The sequence below is a fragment of the Cyprinodon tularosa genome, unplaced genomic scaffold (assembly GCF_016077235.1).
Source record: "Cyprinodon tularosa strain WSP-4 unplaced genomic scaffold, ASM1607723v1 ctg39, whole genome shotgun sequence".
In the NCBI taxonomy this organism is placed as follows: domain Eukaryota; kingdom Metazoa; phylum Chordata; class Actinopteri; order Cyprinodontiformes; family Cyprinodontidae; genus Cyprinodon; species Cyprinodon tularosa.
The window spans coordinates 393049-412812 of NW_024039107.1; the positions used below are offsets into that span (position 1 = coordinate 393049).

At 39.0% G+C, this 19764-nt stretch overlaps 1 protein-coding gene across 1 annotated transcript in view; it reads right to left on the reverse strand.

The window, feature by feature from the left end:
* Window positions 1-880: 880 nt before the first annotated feature.
* The window catches only part of LOC119791432, a 33445-nt gene continuing 14561 nt past the window's right edge, over window positions 881-19764 (reverse strand). The window contains exons 10-19 of the mRNA XM_038297505.1: window positions 18597-19025; window positions 13994-14449; window positions 11236-11697; window positions 6883-7311; window positions 6350-6769; window positions 3386-3841; window positions 1829-2092; window positions 1470-1724; window positions 1148-1396; window positions 881-1059 (exon numbers count right to left, since the gene is read on the reverse strand). Of these exons, the coding sequence (XP_038153433.1) occupies window positions 1005-1059; window positions 1148-1396; window positions 1470-1724; window positions 1829-2092; window positions 3386-3841; window positions 6350-6769; window positions 6883-7311; window positions 11236-11697; window positions 13994-14449; window positions 18597-19025 (3475 nt within the window). The 3' untranslated portion in view covers window positions 881-1004. The remainder of the gene's footprint in view (window positions 1060-1147; window positions 1397-1469; window positions 1725-1828; window positions 2093-3385; window positions 3842-6349; window positions 6770-6882; window positions 7312-11235; window positions 11698-13993; window positions 14450-18596; window positions 19026-19764) is intronic.

Sequence of the window (19764 nt, forward strand, 5' to 3'; positions counted from 1 at the left end):
AAGCGCAGCAGCTGCTTCCTGTCCACACTGGTGGGAACAGAGAAGAACAAGCATCCAATCAATGGAGAGGAGGGAACAGTTTATTATTCATGTTGCACCGATGCCATTTTTGGCCCCGATACTCGATACCTGGCTGTGCAGTATCGACCGATACCGATACATCTATTTGAAATTGACGTGTGTGAATATGAAGAACTGCATACTGCTTGGATGTACAATAACTGCCATCATGGCTTTGTCAAGCTGCTGCCTATCGTTGTGAAGTGAATCCAGTAGAACTTTTTATTGCCTACCAGGAATGGGTGACAGTTAGAGCCATTTTTTATGTTTTGCAGAATTTGAGTTAAGAATGTAAGAATTCTTTTGTACATATTTAGTAATATAGGAATCTATTTTGTTAAATATATTTTTATCAAGCTACTGTGGTGCATTTGATGGGCTGCTGGTTTGGTGTAAAACTTTCACGACACACAAAGGAAGTCAGAGCAGAAGCTGCTAGCTTAGGAGCATCACAGTCTTTTGACCGGCACATGGGAGTTTTAAAGTTTCTGATTCAAAACTTTTTATTGCTTTTATGTGTCGCATCTTAAAGAACTTCGAGGTTCAAAGCTAGTGAGTCGCCTGCACTCACAGGTGACAATAGTTGAATAAACTTTTGGCTCTCAGAATGGTATCAGTGTCCTATTCGTCGGTACTCGCTGATACGATACCACCATTTCAGTGCTGGATCGGGACACTGTCCAATACTGGTATCAGTGCAACACTATTAATTATGATCTGTATTCCTAAGCAACAGGCTTTAACTTCTGACCTGAGATCAGAAACTTTGTGCAACAGACAGAGGATGGACTGGATTCCCTCTGCTGGGATGGAGCTCCACAGCAGCTTCAGTTTAACCCCATCACTGTGTCTGAGGATGAAGAGCAGAGCAGCACAGTCCTCCAACTCCAGCTGTGTGCAGCTCAGGTTGATCACATGATCCAGTGACCTCAGCAAACCGGGTATCATGTGACTCTGGAGATCTCTCTGATGGAAGTCCTTACAAAGCTGGGACTGGGCCTGGAAGCAGAGGATCCACAACAACACTTTGTTTAGTTCCAGGAACCAGAAGCTGCTGATGATTCATTAGAAGAATCATAACCTCCACCTTTGAAGCACCATCCTGTGCAGAAAGGGCAGCAGCTCTGCAGCTTTCTCCTGTAAGAAGCTGTTCTTCTTCAGGTTGACAGTGATGGTCTGATCTGACGGCTGCTGCAGCAGATAGTGAAGCAGCTCCCAGTTCAACTGGAAGGACCTCAGGTCTCCACCAACCTTATTCAAGAAGGACAATGTCAGGTCCTGGTCCTGGACCTCATGGAGGAGGACCACAAGCTGCTGGAGAACACCTTCACTCAGCCTGCAGAGATCACAGATCAAACCTGAACTTACCTGGGTTTGGTTCAGCTGATGGAGATGAAGAAGACATTTACCTGACTGTGAGAGGAGCATCATGAAGGAGCAGACTGAAGAGGCTCTGAGCAGGAAGGCTGGACTCAGTCAGGTCTAACCTTCTGACTGTCCAGAACCTCAGCAGAGACGCCAAACTGCTGCCAACCTTCAGCAAGGTTCTCTGTGATGGTCCAGCTGAGGTGGACACCACAGAAAGCTCTTCAACAACCAGAGGAAAGGCCTCTCTGCCTCTTCTCACCCACTGAGACAGGAACAAGGCCATGGTGTTGGACAGTCTGCAATCAGAAAGAGGAACAGAGATGATGGAGATCAAGAATAAATGGTTCAATATGACAGCAGATAAATGGTGAAGAAGAGACGATGTTCTCCAGGTTCCTGCCTCAGACTGTGGAGCTGTGTTGTAGATCTGAAGAGAACAGAAGCTCCTCTGACAGACATCTTTCTGGCTGTGAGGATCAGATCCACTTTAGATCCACACAATGTGAGAACTCTGCCCACAGAGCTGCAGGTTTCCCAGTTCAACTCTCCACTAAGCAGCAGGTTGAAGTTCAGGAGCTGAAGCAGTGACACCAGCTGCTGGTCTTCCTTACTGGATCGGACTGGTAGGGATGAACAAACACTCTGGAAGAACCCTGGATCACAGCTGGAGCAAAGAGAAACATAGAAAGAAGAGACAAAGCAGGGGTTCACTAAACTGCTCCAGATTAGAGAACAAATGTTCTCGGTAAGATTTATATGGTGCCATTAAAAAATCAAAGGAAACCAAAATATAGTATGATCTGCTGATTGGATAACCAAAGCCCCATTTAGTAGTGATGGGTTCATGAGGCCTCATGAAGCGTTTCCACACACTGGCAAACTGTATTTATACTGTGTCACTGAATACTGACACCTGCTGGACATTTAACAACACTACAGGCAGACTCAGCCTAAACTGACACTGATTTGATGATCTATATTAAAATCATATTTAAAACCATTGTTTGCTTTAATTTTATTTCATATTTCATTTGAATTGAAAATATGTTCGATATTTTCAGATTTTTAACAGATAACGGGAACATTTAAGTGAGCATGTGGGGCTAGGATTTATTGAAGATAACTACAAGAAAAACAGCAAACTAAGAGTCTATGTGAAATCGGATAAGCTGAGTGATAATTGAGAGGAACAGGATGAAACAAAAAAAAAAAAAATTAAATATGAGATCAGAATGGTCCTTCTCAGCTAAAATACTTCTTTTACCCCCGATTGAACCGCTCTGTCTCGTACATTGCTGTTTTGTTTTTTGTTCTCTAAGATCCATTTTTCTTAATTAATTTGATGATAAACCGCAAAATATCTTAATATTTTTGGCAGATGTAATTATAAACACAGTTTAGTTCGAAACAGCTCCTGTATCGGTCACAGGAATTTCTTGAAACGATACACGCACCGACACAGGGTTTGCTGATAGAGCATCGGTGTTGCTAGACCCATCACTAGCATTTACACGACTGTTTTCAGACTGTTTCCAAAATCAAATGTGCAAAATCGTTTCAATTTGTGCAGAGAGACAGAAGTGGAAAAAAAACTTCACAGATCTGCCCGGCACGCCTAGTCAGAGCCTCTCTATATGCTATCAGTTTGACATGGAAAAATTTGGAACTGAGATTAAAAAGTCGTACGCAACCGGTGAGTTCTGGCCTTTGAATGGAAATGGCCCATGATGTTAGGTAATACAATAAATGGTTTCACCATTTATGTGCTTTATTGTAAAGTTACTGAAATATGACCCCACCTTAATAAAGTTTAATTAATTAACATGGACAAAATATAGTATGATATAAAACCTTTGCCATGGTCATTCGGTTTATAAATGGTAAAGACTTTAAGTCAGAACCAACAAGTTCTTGAATCTTAAAAACAATGTGAAGTAAAATGACTGCATTACTGTACCTGAGCTGTGAGATATAAGGCAGACACTGTAGGAAACTCCTCACTTCACTCTCTCCATGTGAGCAGTCTGTCAGCTTCACTGGTTTCTTCTCTGATTGGAGCTTCAACACTTCCAGGAGGATGGAGGTCTTTCTCTCTGAGAGCTTTATGGTCCAGACTGGAGGAGCTGACTGGAAAACTGACTGTAATGATGGAAGGAGACTCAGACCTGTTTTAGTCTCACTGTCCTTCATCTGGGAGTAAAGATCCATCAGGAAGTCACTCTGATATTTTCTGTGTATACTTTCAAAATGAATAACGTATCTGTCATTTAAAGGGAATGTTTCATATCTGCAGACTGATGCTAACAGCTCCACCATCTTCTCTCCTGTCAGCTGTTCTCTCTCTGCTGCTGCACGGAACAGATTCCCTAAGAACCTGGTTTGTTCAGGAAGATCTGAGCTCCGACGATTAAAGCTGGAACAAGAAGGAGGAAACATTTAGAGCGGAAATTATTGGCCCTTCATAAATACGACCACACACTTCTGATGGACTCAATCTTGTTCATTTTTGTGTTGAAATTACATAATTTTGATCATAGCAGCTGTTACTGACTTAAAACCAAAGATTGATCAAGTGGCCCAGAGGACTGATTTAAATTTGTCTTTGGAATATTAGGTCATGTTTTCTTTTTAAGACTTAATTAAATTAAAACAGTTAAAAATGTGGCAGAATTATTTTTTTTTCTAATTTTGTGTTTAAAAGTTGGTAAAAAGTAAAGTAGGCTTAAAACTTTCATTTTTGATAAAGCTGACAGAGTGGCTCAGCTTATCCTGTAGTTATGCTGCTATAGGGTTAGACTTCTGGAGGACATAGGCACCCCTTTTTCATCATTCTCTCTCTATTCTGCCACTCTGCAGAATCTGTTAGTTCAATCTCTAACATTCTGCTCTCTCTGCTTTTTCTCATAGTAGCTTCATCTCGTCTGTTTGGCTGTGACATCATCCTGGAGAGAAATATCAGCTGTGCTGCTGCCATCAACACCTTTGTTTCTAGATGTTGGAAATCAGCCTGTTTTCCAGTGTAGTCCTGTTTCTCTGACTGTGACTGGCTGGATGTGCTCTCTTCATCCTCTGACATGGGAGCTGGCTGTGTGTTTCCTGGACGGTGTCGCCTTTTACAGCTGGTTTTTGTGTCTCTGCTTCTGTCTCCTTGAACCCCAGTCGGCCTCAGCAGATGGCCGCTCACACTGAGCCTGGTTCTGCTGATGGTTTCTTCCTGTTAAAAGGGAGTTTTTCCTCTCCACTGTCGCTACAAGCATGCTTAGTGTGAGGGATTGCCTTGAAGTCGATGAGTCGATGCAATCAACTGGTTTTCCTGAGGTAGAAAACTTAATCAACTTGACTGTATAATCTGGCTAACTGTAAAGTGCCTTGAGAAGATATGTGTTGTGAATTGGCACTTAATAAATAAACTGAATTGAACCAAATTTAATTTGTTCCCTCAGAGGCCTTCATTTCAGCCAGTTAGGCTAGAAGCCAGTAATTCTTTATCTGCTATTTTAATAGCTGTGTTAGGAATCCAGTTTTGTTTGTGTTGTTTGTGGTTTTTTTTCTCCACCACCAGGTGGTGTCCTGTCCTCGTTGGGCCTCCCTGCACACCTGCGGCTCGTTGGATCATTCCTGGAGGAGTATTTGAGCAGTGGGCTGTCACTACCTCGACGCCAGAGTGTTTACCAGTTTTGGGTACTCTAGCCAAGCTGAGATTAGCAGAGTCTAACCTAGCTTTGTTTCTCTGGGTCTTATCTAGTTTTTGTATTTGCTCTTCGGCAGGAAGCCTTCCTGAGTAACTGGATACCTGGACCTTCTCCCCCTGGAAGGATTAACTGTGTACACAATCAGCTGAGGAAAACCTCCACATGATCCGTTTAAGTCCTCATCGGAAATCCAAGTGACAGTCCGCTCCTTTACTCCTCTGGGTCCAACGCTTGTCTATCTGTCCGCCCTCCAACAAGTTCCCTCTTCTCTGGATTAATTCCCCCACAAGCTAGATTCAAAGATTGACAAGATCCACCTTAAACGTGAGTCCCTCTCCAGTAATATTCAAGCCTCAGCCAAATTTCCTACGGTCCCTGAACTGGTTACTGTGATCTTCCCTTCAGATTTTTCAGTTCCGGTTCACCAGTCCACTGATTTCCAGATCCAACTTCTGTATTCATCTACATTTAATAAACCTGTTAAACTTCTACCTTGGTCTCTGAGTGGTTTTCTGCATGTGGGTCAGATCGCTTGAACCAATCAAGACAAGCTGAAAACACGTGGAAGGAGTTAGACGGGATGTAACGGAGGAAAAACCTAAAAACAAACAACCTTGATCCTTCTTGATCAGATAATTTATTTGAGCTATTAATATGCTTCAAATCAGGACTCAAAATAAAAGAAATGTTTGGTTTTTTTTGGTATAGTTGAGCTCATGTATGTTTAATCATAAGGAATAACTTACTTCATTAAGTTGATCATTTAAAAACGATGTGTTTGTAAAATAGAAGGAACACTAAACAGAATAAATTGCAGTGATTTCTTGTTGGATAAAGATGTAGGTAAATGTGAATCATATGAAAATATATATCAGGATCCATTAGCTATTGAAAATCAAATGTCTTCTGATGGTTTATTAATTTAGACACTTAACATAAATAACTGTACATGAGCTGTGAGATGTAAGGCAGACACTATAGGAAACGAGTAACTAGATCTATTCCAATTTATTGCTGGCAAGAATCAAACTGAAAAGGACTGGGAAGAACAATTTCTTTTTTAGTGGGACAGAAGTAGGCCTAACTTAAATATGGGTCTACATAACTGATATTACATTATGACATTAGATATTGACATGTTGATGCTGTTTATATATGGGCCCAACTAGCAATCATAACCAACAAGTTCTGAAATAGTAAAAACAATGTAAAAAACAAAACCAACCAACCTGAGCTGTGAGATATAAGGCAGACACTGTAGGAAACTCCTCACTTCACTCTCTCCATGTGAGCAGTCTTTCAGCTTCACTGGTTTCTTCTCTGATTGGAGCTTCAACACTTCCAGGAGGATGGAGGTCTTTCTCTCTGAGAGCTTTATGGTCCAGACTGGAGGAGCTGACTGGAAAACTGACTGTAATGATGGAAGGAGACTCAGACCTGTTTTAGTCTCACTGTCCTTCATCTGGGAGTAAAGATCCAGCAGGAAGTCACTGCGTTGCTGATCAGGCTTGCAGATGTCACACAAAGAGAATCTTGATAACAGCTCCACCGTCTTCTCTCCTGTCAGCTGTTCTCTTTCTGCCGCGCCACAAAACAGATTCACCAAGAGCATTCCTTGCTCTGAATTATTAAATGCCTGAGACACAAAACTGCGATACAATAATAAAAAAAAAGAGAAAAACATTTTTAAGTGTTTTTATTTTGAAAATTAATGCAGACAATAATTGCGGAAAAACAGAAATCAAAAGCGTAGTAACTATACCTGAGCTGTGAGATATAAGGCAGACACTGTAGGAAACTCCTCACTTCACTCTCTCCATGTGAGCAGTCTGTCAGCTTCACTGGTTTCTTCTCTGATTGGAGCTTCAACACTTCCAGGAGGATGGAGGTCTTTCTCTCTGAGAGCTTTATGGTCCAGACTGGAGGAGCTGACTGGAAAACTGACTGTAATGATGGAAGGAGACTCAGACCTGTTTTAGTCTCACTGTCCTTCATCTGGGAGTAAACATCCAGCAGGAAGTCACTCTGATATTTGCCACTGTAATCTAGAGGGAATGTTTCATATCTGCAGACTGATGCTAACAGCTCCACCATCTTCTCTCCTGTCAGCTGTTCTCTCTCTGCTGCTGCACAGAACAGATTCACTAAGAACCTGGTTTGTTCAGGAAGATCTGAGCTCTGAGGATCAAACCTGGAACAACAAGAAAGCAAGTTTACTGCTAATTTGATCTGAACTGCATAAATGCATCCAGACAGAACTGATGGACTTTGCCCTGTACATGTCTGTCCCAAATGTTATAAAATTACTTGATAAACACACGTTTGATTAGAGCAGGCATTAGTGAACCATCAACGTTAACACTGATCACTGAGTTATCAGCTTTAGGAATTTTCTATGAGTCTAGGGTAAATATTTACGGTAAACAGTATTTTTTGTGTTCTGTTAGTAGTGGAAGTAATATTAATCTTGAACTATCAAGGTCCAGGTCTGGATAAAACAGCATTTTCATAACTGTTCCCTTTGGTTTTTGATACTCTGCAGATAAAATGAATTGCACTGGTACTGTTTTACTTTTAGGCATTCACACATGGACAACATTTTGGGAACCCCTCCTTTAACAAAAACAAAACTCCGAATTTTAACAGGAATAACTTGACAAAAGCAGGAATATTTACTAATTATATGAACGTAAATAAATGAAAGTCAGATATTGCTTTTAAACCATGCTTCAATAGAATGATAAAAACTCATGAAAAAGGCCTGGAAAAAAAAAATGATGGTAGTCCTAGAAAAGACTAAAGGGACATGTTCAATCAAGGTATGTCCACTAATTCACATCACAGAGGTATAAAGCCTTGTAATCAGTCAATGGACCTATATAAAACTGTGCTGTTTGGTGACATGGTGCGTACCACACTCAACATGAACCAGAGGAAGTAAAGGAAAGAATCGTTTAAGTAGATAAGAAAGACAAATACAGACAGCCAAGTTCAAGGTAAAGGCTATAAGAACATCTCAAAGCAGCTGGATGTTACTCTGACAACAGTTTTCTAGCATCTTCTAAAATTACAGATCCATAGGACTGTGGCCAACCTCCCTGAATGTGGCTGCAGAGGGAGAGCTGATGAAAAATCAAAAATATGGATGATACAAATGGTGAAAAAAGAACCCCCCAAAAACTTCTAAATATACTAAAGGTAAACTTTAAGGTTAAAAAACATCAGTGTCAGATCACACCATCCATGTTTCAGCCAAAGTGGACTTAACAGGAGATGACCAAGGAGGACATCATTATTTAACATAAAACATAAAAAAGACAGCTTGAAGTTTGCCAAATTACATGTTGACAAGCAGCAAAGCTTCAGCCAGAATGATCCATGGACAGATGGGGGGGAAAAAAGTGTAACGTTTTGCCAAATGATATTATCTCTAGGTTTAGCGACAGAAAAATGTAGCGTATCAAGAAAAATAACACTCCCTCACCTGTGAAACATGGAGGCTCTGTATGATCTTTGGCTGCTCACTTGAGAAATGGCATCTTGGATCTTTGCTGGGTATAATTAAATCTCAAGACTGTTTAGGGATTCTAGAGAGAAATGTGCTGCCTAGTGTGGCAATAGCAACAGGATATTAACCCAAAACACAGATTATGGCTAAGATAAAAACACCGGACTATTCTGAAGTGCCTTTCTATCAGTTCTAAGGGTGTGCAAAATAATCATCATGACGATGCATGGCGATTCTAAGTTTTGTGATCTACCGCATCGATTCTTGAAGGCAAGAATCGATTATAAAAAATAAAAAAAATGAACAAATAAAATACATTAATGGTTGGCGCACATCAGCTAAACCAAGTGGAATACAACTTCCAGTCCAGTAGATGTCGCTGAGAATGTGTTGACGCCTGCTGCTTTGCGTCATAAGCATGTCCGGCCGCGGGATACTGAAACGCGTCATTCGTAAACAAAACATGGAGGACACTGAGAAAATTCGCCCGGCTCCATCACATTGCAAGTCAGATACTTGGATGCATTTTGGCTTTAAAAACAAAGAAGGTAAACACGAAATTGATATGACGAACGTAATTTGCAAAAGGGGAAATATACATTTGAATCTTTTAATTTCATTGGTTTAAAGGACCACTGAGGCCATGTAAACAGCACCGATTATCCTTATTTTGTTATTATAAGTTTGATGAATCCTAAGATCTTTTTGTCAGTGTGTCCACGCCAGTAATGGTAATATTTCTGTCCAGTATTTGTTTTCATGGCCACACCTCCAAAAGTCGTTTCAATAAATACAGCTATGTATGAATTCAGTTGCTTTCAGTTATGCATCAATTGAACACACTATCCAGATCACACCCAGCCAGTCAGCCACTGGTAATGGCTGTATCTTTAGAGTGTTCAGTGAAAATATCGTGATGCATCGCAATATTTCAAGTATCGTGATGCATCGTGATAGAATCGCATCGTGGCATGTGAATCGTGATTCGAATCGAATCATGACTTCTTTGCCCATACCTACCCCTAATCAGTTCTGACCCAAATTCTATGGAACATCGTTGGAAGGAGCTGAAACACGCCATCTGGAAAAGGCAGACTTCAAACAACAGACAAGAGCAGTTTGCTCATGAGGGGTCGGCCAAAACACCTGCTGAAAGTTGCACAGGTCTCACAGAATTACAGAAATTGTTTGATTGCAGTGATTGTTTTTAAATAGGTCAGGCAATAAAATATTAAGTTAAACGTATCTTCATTTTTATCCAGGCCTGTTTCATGAGTTCATTTTATTACATTATTCAGTTGAAGCATGGTCAAAAGGCTGACTGTCAGTTGCTCATTTTCATTTATTTAGTATTACTTTTTGTCAGAATCAGGTTATTATTGTCAACTCTGTGTTTTTTTCATTCATTAAACGAGGGGTAGCAGTTTTGTTTTCCATTTCTGGACTACTTCATATTTATAATTTATAAAACTACCAACAAGGTGTATTTCTTCATTTATCTTAAACAACCAGAGTCACATTTTAATATCTTAAAAAATAATAATAAATGCCTAAACTACAAAACATTACAAAACAGGGAGCATCGTTGGTATAAAGCAGGAGTAAAGAGGTGAGAAAGAAGGAGGAATTTAAAGCCATCTCTTCCATTAATCCTAACAGGCAATATGAGATGTTTAACTAAACTGGATGAACTCTAACAGCTACTCTGCCAGAGTATTGGAAATGTGGAATTGGTTATAATTACATAGGCTGCAGAGTTATAACCCTGAATAAAGCCTCCCTATGTCTGGCTTTGTTACCATAGAAACCGGCAGAGATTTAAAGAGGTCAGCAAAAGCAAAGTAGGTGGATTAGCAGTACAATCCCGATACGGTTTGATTGTAAAAAAAAAAAAAAAAAAAATGTCTTTAAACCAGAGCAAAACAAAAACAATGTTTTTCGGGAACTGTAGAACAAAAATGGAATTTAATATAGATACATAACATCGATGTAGAAGTGATTAACGAAAACAAATTCTTGTTTTTTTTAATTGATCAACTAACCTTGAAATCCCATAATAAACACAAACAAAAAAGAAAATGGTTTAAAAAAAAAATGCTATTAAAGAAAGCCAAAAATGTATTTGATTAAAAATCGTTCCATACTCTAACCTGTTATTTAGTTTAATCCAGAGCAGTCTATGCTTTGTGACAAAGCTTAAGTTCCTCAGTGTTTTTCAGATACAAGAATGTACTATCTTCAATACATTTTTTGAAAAGAAGAAGGCTGTGGTCTCTTTTTTAAATTACCTAAAAGAAGTTTACAACCTACATCATTTATTCAACTTGTCTTGGTTTTTTCAATTCATCATGCATCTATAAATCTCCGGCTGATTAAAAAAAACTAACTGAATCAGTACCATAGTGTTCTCTGGTGACAATACTTTGTTCTGGAATGAGAACTATGAATAAAGTCCAACTGTGTGAACATAAAACTTCAAGAAATGGTGTAACATGAGATAAATATAATGCCATAATGATGCTGTTTGGGAGGGTTAAAGACTTGTAGTCAGAACCAATAAGTTCTTGAATTGTTAAAACGCAAAGTAAAATGACTGCATTACTGTACCTGAGCTGTGAGATATAAGGCAGACACTGTAGGAAATTCCTCACTTCACTCTCTCCATGTGAGCAGTCTGTCAGCTTCAATAGTTTCTTCTCTGATTGGAGCTTCAACACTTCCAGGAGGATGGAGGTCTTTCTCTCTGAGAGCTTTATGGTCCAGACTGGAGGAGCTGACTGGAAAACTGACTGTAATGATGGAAGGAGACTCAGACCTGTTTTAGTCTCACTGTCCTTCATCTGGGAGTAAAGATCCAGCAGAAAATCAAGGCGATATTTGATAGTCTCATCATCATCATCCATTTCTTCATGTTGGAAACTAAATGTTTCAAATCTGCAGACTGATATCAACAACTCCACCATTTTCTCTTTCGTCTGCTTTTCCATTTCTTCTGCTGCACGGAACAGATTTACCAGGAACCTGGTTTGTTCATCAGGATCCAAACTTTGGCCCTCCCAGTCGTCCAAACTGGAACAAGATGATGTAAATATTTAGTCATGGTTTGATCTTCACTGCATAAAACAACGGCACACCAATGACAGACTATTTCTAGTACATGTCTGCCTGCTCCATATGACAATAAATTAAAAACACCGATCAGGTTTGATCACAACATTCTCAAACTTGTTTTAAGATAGAAACTCTGTAACAACACAGAAAATACAAATTGACCTTGCAATGTTTATCATCATTTACTATCATCATTTGTGGGATTTAATCAGAGTTTAGGGGAAAAAAAGTTGGATTCAATCTGCTGTTCAGATGTTTTAGAGAACAATCGGAGGGCAAAAGTATCTCCAGCTTAATTTGGTGGTGCAGTCTGTGTTCCCGTATGATCCTCAGGGCGATGTTTTTTTTTGACTGTTTGTTTTAACATTCATTATGTTTCCAATGCTGTAAAAATGTGTATAATAAATTAACTTAAACAATAAATGTAAACATTTCTGTCAACGAAATTTGCCTAAAACACACTTTTCAGCGCGACACAGCGCCAGGCAGGTGGCTGATGTAAACAAGGCGGTGGGTGTGTCTTGGGCCGTGGATCCCAAAGGTAAAAAAAGGAAAATAGCTGATGAGAACAGAGGATTCAAAGAATAACGGAGAATCATTTGCTTTCATTACCAATGAGGAAGGACTGCCTGCATGTTTGCTTTGTAGCGAGAAGTTGTCGAATGATAAAAAGATTCATTTGGAAAGGAATTTCCAGGAAGAGATGCTAAATAAGCAGCTGACCTTCAAGTTGGGAATGAGAGACAAAATGCGATTGAAGAACTTCTGGATAAATTACAGGAGAGTAAATATAGATTTAAGAAGTGGATTGCATCTCCAAACTTCACTACTAGGCTTGTCCCGATCCAATCCACGTATCGGATCGGGACGCCGATATTGGCAAAAAAATGCGTATCGCCAAAGCATGTAAAATGCCGATCCAGACTGCCGATCAAGTTTTTAAAAAAAAATCCGGTCCGTATTTTCCAGTTTCGCCGATTGAAACGATCCATTCCACTATTTTGCGCCAGTGTTTCCCTGTTTTGCATTTTTATTAAAACTTACAGTAATACTTGCACCTTTAACTGTTTACGGTTTTACTGTTCACTGTGCAATTTCAGATTGCTATTCATAATTTTGTCCAGTTTGTGTTTATCTCTTAATAAACAGGAAAGTTTGTTGTTACCAAGCATTGTGTTTTATTCAATCTCACCTAATTTAGCTGGCTAGATGTTATCAAGAGTACTAAAACCCTTTTCAACATGAGTCTTACAACTAAGGCTAAATACTTTAACTTAAACTTAAATACATGCTCGGATAGGCTGGTATCGGCCAGTATCGGTATCGGATCGGAAGTCCAAAAACAATATCGGTATCGGATCGGAAGTGCAAAAACCTGGATCGGGACATCTCTATTCACTACTGCTGCTAGTTTAGTTGCAAGCATGGAAAACCCACAGATTAAACAGGTAGCATGCTGGGATGTGAACTTTCATCCATTCTTTTCCCCCGAATCCTCATAATAAAAAAATAACACCAAAAATTTGATTTCTTTTTTAAGTGTCTATAATTTCATCAGGCAAAAAACTATTATTACTATTATCTTTTTATTGTAATGGAATTTAAACTTAAAGCACCAAATATTGTACAGCAGTCAAATGAAGTGACATTTGCTCCAGGATAAACATTTAATTATGAATGCTTATTATACATTTAAGCCCACATAGTCCTTTTTTATAGTGGGCTAATTCACTATACGAGGCTTATAGAAGACTTTTACATTCTTACAGCTCCTGACAGATTTGTTTTTTTGGGTTTCTGATCCCTAGGATACAATAGGGGCATGGACGTCTATTTTGCTTATAAAGATCAACTTTCCAACTACAGACTGTTCTTGTGCGAGCCGACAGAATTGACAAACACTCCTGAAGAAGAGTCAGAATGTCTTCAGATAACTGAACAAAAGTCTGGTTGCCTCTGCATTATGCACCATTTTAAATTCACATAATTATACTTTTATATGGACCTGGTGTACAAAAGCAAACAGCATAATTCTAATATGTCAAATATTTCTTTATCCTCTCTTGATTTAATACAAACCAGGGCCTCTGTTTAGCAAAGTAATTATAGATCTATTCAAAGTTAATGCTGGCAAGAATCAAAGTGAAATGTCGGAAAGAGGTAGGCCTAACTTAAATACAAGTCCACATAAAAGACATGCAATCATAACCAATAAGCTCAAAACAATGTAAAAAACAAAACAAAACCAACCAACCTGAGCTGTGAGATATAAGGCAGACACTGTAGGAAACTCCTCACTTCACTCTCTCCATGTGAGCAGTCTGTCAGCTTCACTGGTTTCTTCTCTGATTGGAGCTTCAACACTTCCAGGAGGATGGAGGTCTTTCCCTCTGAGAGGTCTATGATCCAGACTGGAGGAGCTGACTGGAAAACTGACTGTAATGATGGAAGGAGACTCAGACCTGTTTTAGTCTCACTGTCCTTCATCTGGGAGTAAAGATCCAGCAGGAAGTCACTGCGATCTTTATCTTCAGAGTTTTTCTCTTTAAAAGGAAATCGTTGATAGCTACAGACTGATGCTAGCAGCTCTAGCGTCTTCTCTCCTGTTTGTTGTTTTTCTCTTTCTGCTGCTGCACAGAACAGTTTCACTAAGAACCCGGTTTGTTCATCCGGATTATGACTTCCATTATCCCAGTCATCCAAACTGAAGCTAAAATAAAAAAAAAAATGATTGAAAACTAACAGAGGGGCAGACAAAAACACAGGCTCCAAACTATGCTGAAACACTTACAAGTTTATACAGTAACAGGAGCTAATCTGAAATGGTTACAACAGTTTCAAAGCTAGTTTATAGAGAGAAGTATTTCTTTGGATGAGGATAGTAAGACCAAATCCACAGTTTTTAAGTTATGTTGCCTAAGCTTAGTTCCTCATCACTTCAAAAACCTTCCATCGATCCATTTTCTCTTGCTTAGTCCTCGTCAGGGTCGTGGTGGGGCCGGTGCCTATCTCTGGCAGTCTATGGGTGAGAGGTAGGGTACACCCTGGACAGGTCGCCAGTCTGTCGCAGGGCAACAGAGACACACTACCAAGCGCACATTCAACCCATTCTACGCCATAACCCTAAACCTAACCATTACCAATGCATACCTCACCCTAACCCTAACCAATTGACAACTTTGCCCCAAACCTAACCATTAGCAAAATAGCATGTGAGGACCGGCAAAATGTCCTCACTTTGCAACAACTGTTCCCCAACTTGATTGTGAAATTGGAAAAATGGTCCTCACTCTGAGGGCTAAACGGGGAAACACACACATAAGGACAATTTAGAGAAGCAAATTAATCTAAAGATCATTTTTTTGGACTCTGGGAGGAAGACGGAGTACCCAGAGAGAACCCACGCATGCTCAGGGAGAACATGCAAACTCCATGCAGAAAGACCCTGGGCCAGGAATTGAACCCGGAACCTTTTTGCTGCAAGGCAGCAGTGCTACCCACTTTAAAAAAACTGTTTCTGCAAACATCTCAAATCTGATTGATATAAGAAAGGAAAGCTTTTCGTTCTTTGATTGAAGGGTTTTATTTATATGTAACCTGCTTGGTTCAAACACAATGAACATGACACCAGCTGGTCAGTTCTTGTCTAAAACACATGCCGCCATGCTAGAGCTTCCTCACAAACAAGAGATATTTGTTATTCATCTTTTTACTTAGGATTAATTCATCAAAATAATGGAAAATAAGTCAACAACTTTAAATGTTTTACTCTGCACTTAACAATAATCTAAAAAAACAGTTATATACAAGAGCAAGTGCAGCTTCAGACCCTGAACTTTCAGCTTATTTAAAACATCAGTGAACAGTGTGACCAAAGGATGAAGCTTTAAAGTACTAGAGGACCTAAGAATTACAAAGATTATCCCAGTACATAAATCCAAAGATTTGGGCATATTTCATGATTATATGTCCATTATAATCTTGCTTTTCCTCCAAAAGAAAAAAAATAATTCTGAAAACTTGTTTACACACCTATATATATATATATATATATATATATATATATATATATATATATATATATATATATATATATATATATATATATATATATATATATATATATATATATATATATATATATATATATACACTATATTGCCAAAAGTATTTGCTCACCCATCCAAATTATTGGAATCAGGTGTTCCAATCACTTCCATGGCCACAGGTGTATAAATTCAAGCACCTAGGCATGCAGACTGTTTTTACAAACATTTGTGAAAGAATGGGTCGCTCTCAGGAGCTCAGTGAATTCCAGCGTGGAACTGTGATAGGATGCCACCTGTGCAACAAATCCAGTCGTGAAATTTCCTCGCTCCTAAATATTCCACAGTCAACTGTCAGCTGTATTATAAGAAAATGGAAGTGTTTGGGAACGACAGCAACTCAGCCACGAAGTGGTAGGCCACGTAAACTGACGGAGCGGGGTCAGCGGATGCTGACGCGCATAGTGCGAAGAGGTCGCCAACTTTCTGCAGAGTCAATCACTACAGACCTCCAAACTTCATGTGGCCTTCAGATTAGCTCAAGAACAGTGCGCAGAGAGCTTCATGGAATGGGTTTCCATGGTCGAGCAGCTGCATCCAAGCCATACATCACCAAGTGCAATGCAAAGCGTCGGATGCGGTGGTGTAAAGCACGCCGCCACTGGACTCTAGAGCAGTGGAGACGCGTTCTCTGGAGTGACGAATCGCGCTTCTCCATCTGGCAATCTGATGGACGGGTCTGGGTTTGGCGGTTGCCAGGAGAACGGTACTTGTCTGACTGCATTGTGCCAAGTGTAAAGTTTGGTGGAGGGGGGATTATGGTGTGGGGTTGTTTTTCAGGAGCTGGGCTTGGCCCCTTAGTTCCAGTGAAAGGAACTCTGAATGCTTCAGCATACCAAGACATTTTGGACAATTCCATGCTCCCAACTTTGTGGGAACAGTTTGGAGCTGGCCCCTTCCTCTTCCAACATGACTGTGCACCAGTGCACAAAGCAAGGTCCATAAAGACATGGATGACAGAGTCTGGTGTGGATGAACTTGACTGGCCTGCACAGAGTCCTGACCTCAACCCGATAGAACACCTTTGGGATGAATTAGAGCGGAGACTGAGAGCCAGGCCTTCTCGTCCAACATCAGTGTGCGACCTCACAAATGCGCTTCTGGAAGAATGGTCAAAAATTCCCATAAACACACTCCTAAACCTTGTGGACAGCCTTCCCAGAAGAGTTGAAGCTGTTCTAGCTGCAAAGGGTGGACCGACGTCATATTGAACCCTATGGATTAGGAACGGGATGTCACTTAAGCTCATATGTGAGTCAAGGCAGGTGAGCAAATACTTTTGGCAATATAGTGTATATATACACACACACACACACACACACACTAATTAGATTTAGGAAAAAACCCTCTCACTTACATGAAAGCTCTTCAGCCAAATGACAAAAATACTTCTGCTCTCAAGGTTTTAGTTAGATTGTTTTATTCAGTTCAGCACAAGTTGATTTTACAACCAATAATGTTTTATTAGGTACGTTTAGGGAAATTTGTTTGCATATAGTTGTTATTCTGAAAATGATGCAATTCTGTGTGGAGTTGCACAGGGATCTACTCTGGGATCTTTTCTGTTTTTCACTCATGCTAATAACTAACCTTAGTGATACTATTTCACCTATAATGTTTTCTGATAAAAACACATTAGATTGTTTGCATAGTGATTTCAATTCTTTGAAATGAAAAACAAATGTTGCTTTAACTTCTTACATAAAATGGTTTCAGTTAAATAAAGTGTTGTTGGACAGAGAAGTCTAAATCTTTAATTTTAAGAAGGAAAAATATTTAATGTCAAGCACTATTATGCAGGTCTAGTCTAAAAATTTAAATCAGAAAGTTAATTGATTGAGTTAGTACAAACGTTATTATATTTATTGGTATTGTTAGTAAACTGTTTGTTTATATGCTGTTAAGAGTTCAATTTATCCATCTTTTTCATACAGTATTGGATTAGTTCAACGCTGTTCTTCAACGTCTTTGTTCCAAAAACTTCAAATTTTCTGTATTAACATATACCCTTTAAATATGCATTTTAATTTATAACATTTTAAATAATGAAAAAAATCTCAGTCCTTAATTATTTAACTACACAGGCTTTTGAATTATCCCTGATTAAATACCTTACCTGCAAGTGTTCATTTTCAATCCAGTACAGAGGTGCTAAATTAAAAAAATTTACTTTCAAACGTTTCTAAAAATAGGAATTTTATTTCATTTTAACCTTTAGTAAAAATCTAGATTCTAGTTATGATACCCATAGACTTTTTTTCTCATTTTATGTCTTTATGTTTTAGCATATCTTTTATAAGTTTTTTTCTTTTGTATATTTCAATTTATTATTAACCACAGGTTAATAATAAATTAATAATAATTCCAACGTATTCATTCTTACCAGAATAATTTGTATGTATTTCAACATTGTACTAACACATATTAAATCAAAGCTTTAAATACTGAATCCACCCAGTAAGAGTTCAGAGAATTTATTTAAACAGTGAAATAATTTATTTAGTTAGTCATTATTTTTGGGTTTAGAATGCAATTGTTTCAGTTTTATTAATTGCTATTAGAACTGTTGAAACTTCAGGCTTAGTTTAAGGTTCTGGAAAAACAATGTTTTCTTCTGCAGTGAATGAAATGCGCCTCAATGTGAACAGAGTCTCAATGTGCAGATATAACTAAAGAAAGATCACAGTACGGTATAAAATGTTGCTATGGTGACATGGTTTACAAATGTGAAGTAATATAACTATACTGTACCTGAGCTGTGAGATATAAGGCAGAAACTGTAGAAAACTCCTCATTTCGCTCTCGTCATGCGTGCAGCCTTTCAGCTTCACTGGTTTCTTCTCTGATTGGAGCTTCAACACTTCCAGGAGGATGGAGGTCTTTCTCTCTGAGAGCTTTATGGTCCAGACTGGAGGAGCTGACTGGAAAACTGACTGTAATGATGGAAGGAGACTCAGACCTGTTTTAGTCTCACTGTCCTTCACCTGGGAGTAAAGATCCAGCAGGAAACCAATCTGATATTTTCCACCATCTTTAAAAGGGAATGACTCATATGTGCAGAGCAATGCTAGCGGCTCCAGGATCTTCTCCCCTGTCTGCTGTTGTCTCTCTGCTGCTGCAGAGAACAGATTCACTAAGAACTTGGATTGTTCCCGAAGATCTGAGCTCTGAAGATAAAACCTTTAAAAATGAGAAGGAAACATTTAGTAATTTAGTAATCCTGCCCTGTATAATTAAATATACAGGGCAGCCTACTACCAATGTTGGTTTAAAGCATTAGCACATCATGGTTCGTACACAAACTACTATTAAATCAAACTTCTCTCTACTTTTTAAAATTTTTTTTTAGATAATTTATTTGTCTGGGTTTTTTTTTTTCTTTTTTGGTTAAGCAGGGGGTTTCTTTATCTCTGTTCTTCCTGTAAAGCACGATGACTCAGCCTTTAATGAACAAATAAAACATCCTGTGGTTTGCCCTTTTCAGCTGCAGTGTATTTTAAATGGATAAGTCTTCATGCATATAAATAAGTTGATCCGGCACACCTAGCACGGCTTGATTCAGAGTCTGTCCGCCTTTTTGAAGGCTCCCACTCTTAGGAGACTCAGCGCTCCAGCAGATGTGAGAAAAGCACTCAGATCTTTATAATTCCACTCTAAAAGCTCAGCTTAAACTCTGAGGACAGTTCTTACAGGACTGTCCATTAAACACCAGATAGAACATTTAGCCCATGTACACAGAAACTCTGGCAAATGTATAACTTAGTAATGTAAACATTTAAAGCAACTATGTCCATTTTCATGCAGTCTAAATAGCCTGAAATTATTCATCCTCCATCTGAACCCAGAATCAAGAAGAAATCGCTGATGACCAGCTTTATGCTTCAATCTCTGGTCTAAGGCAAGGCAAGGCAAGGTTATT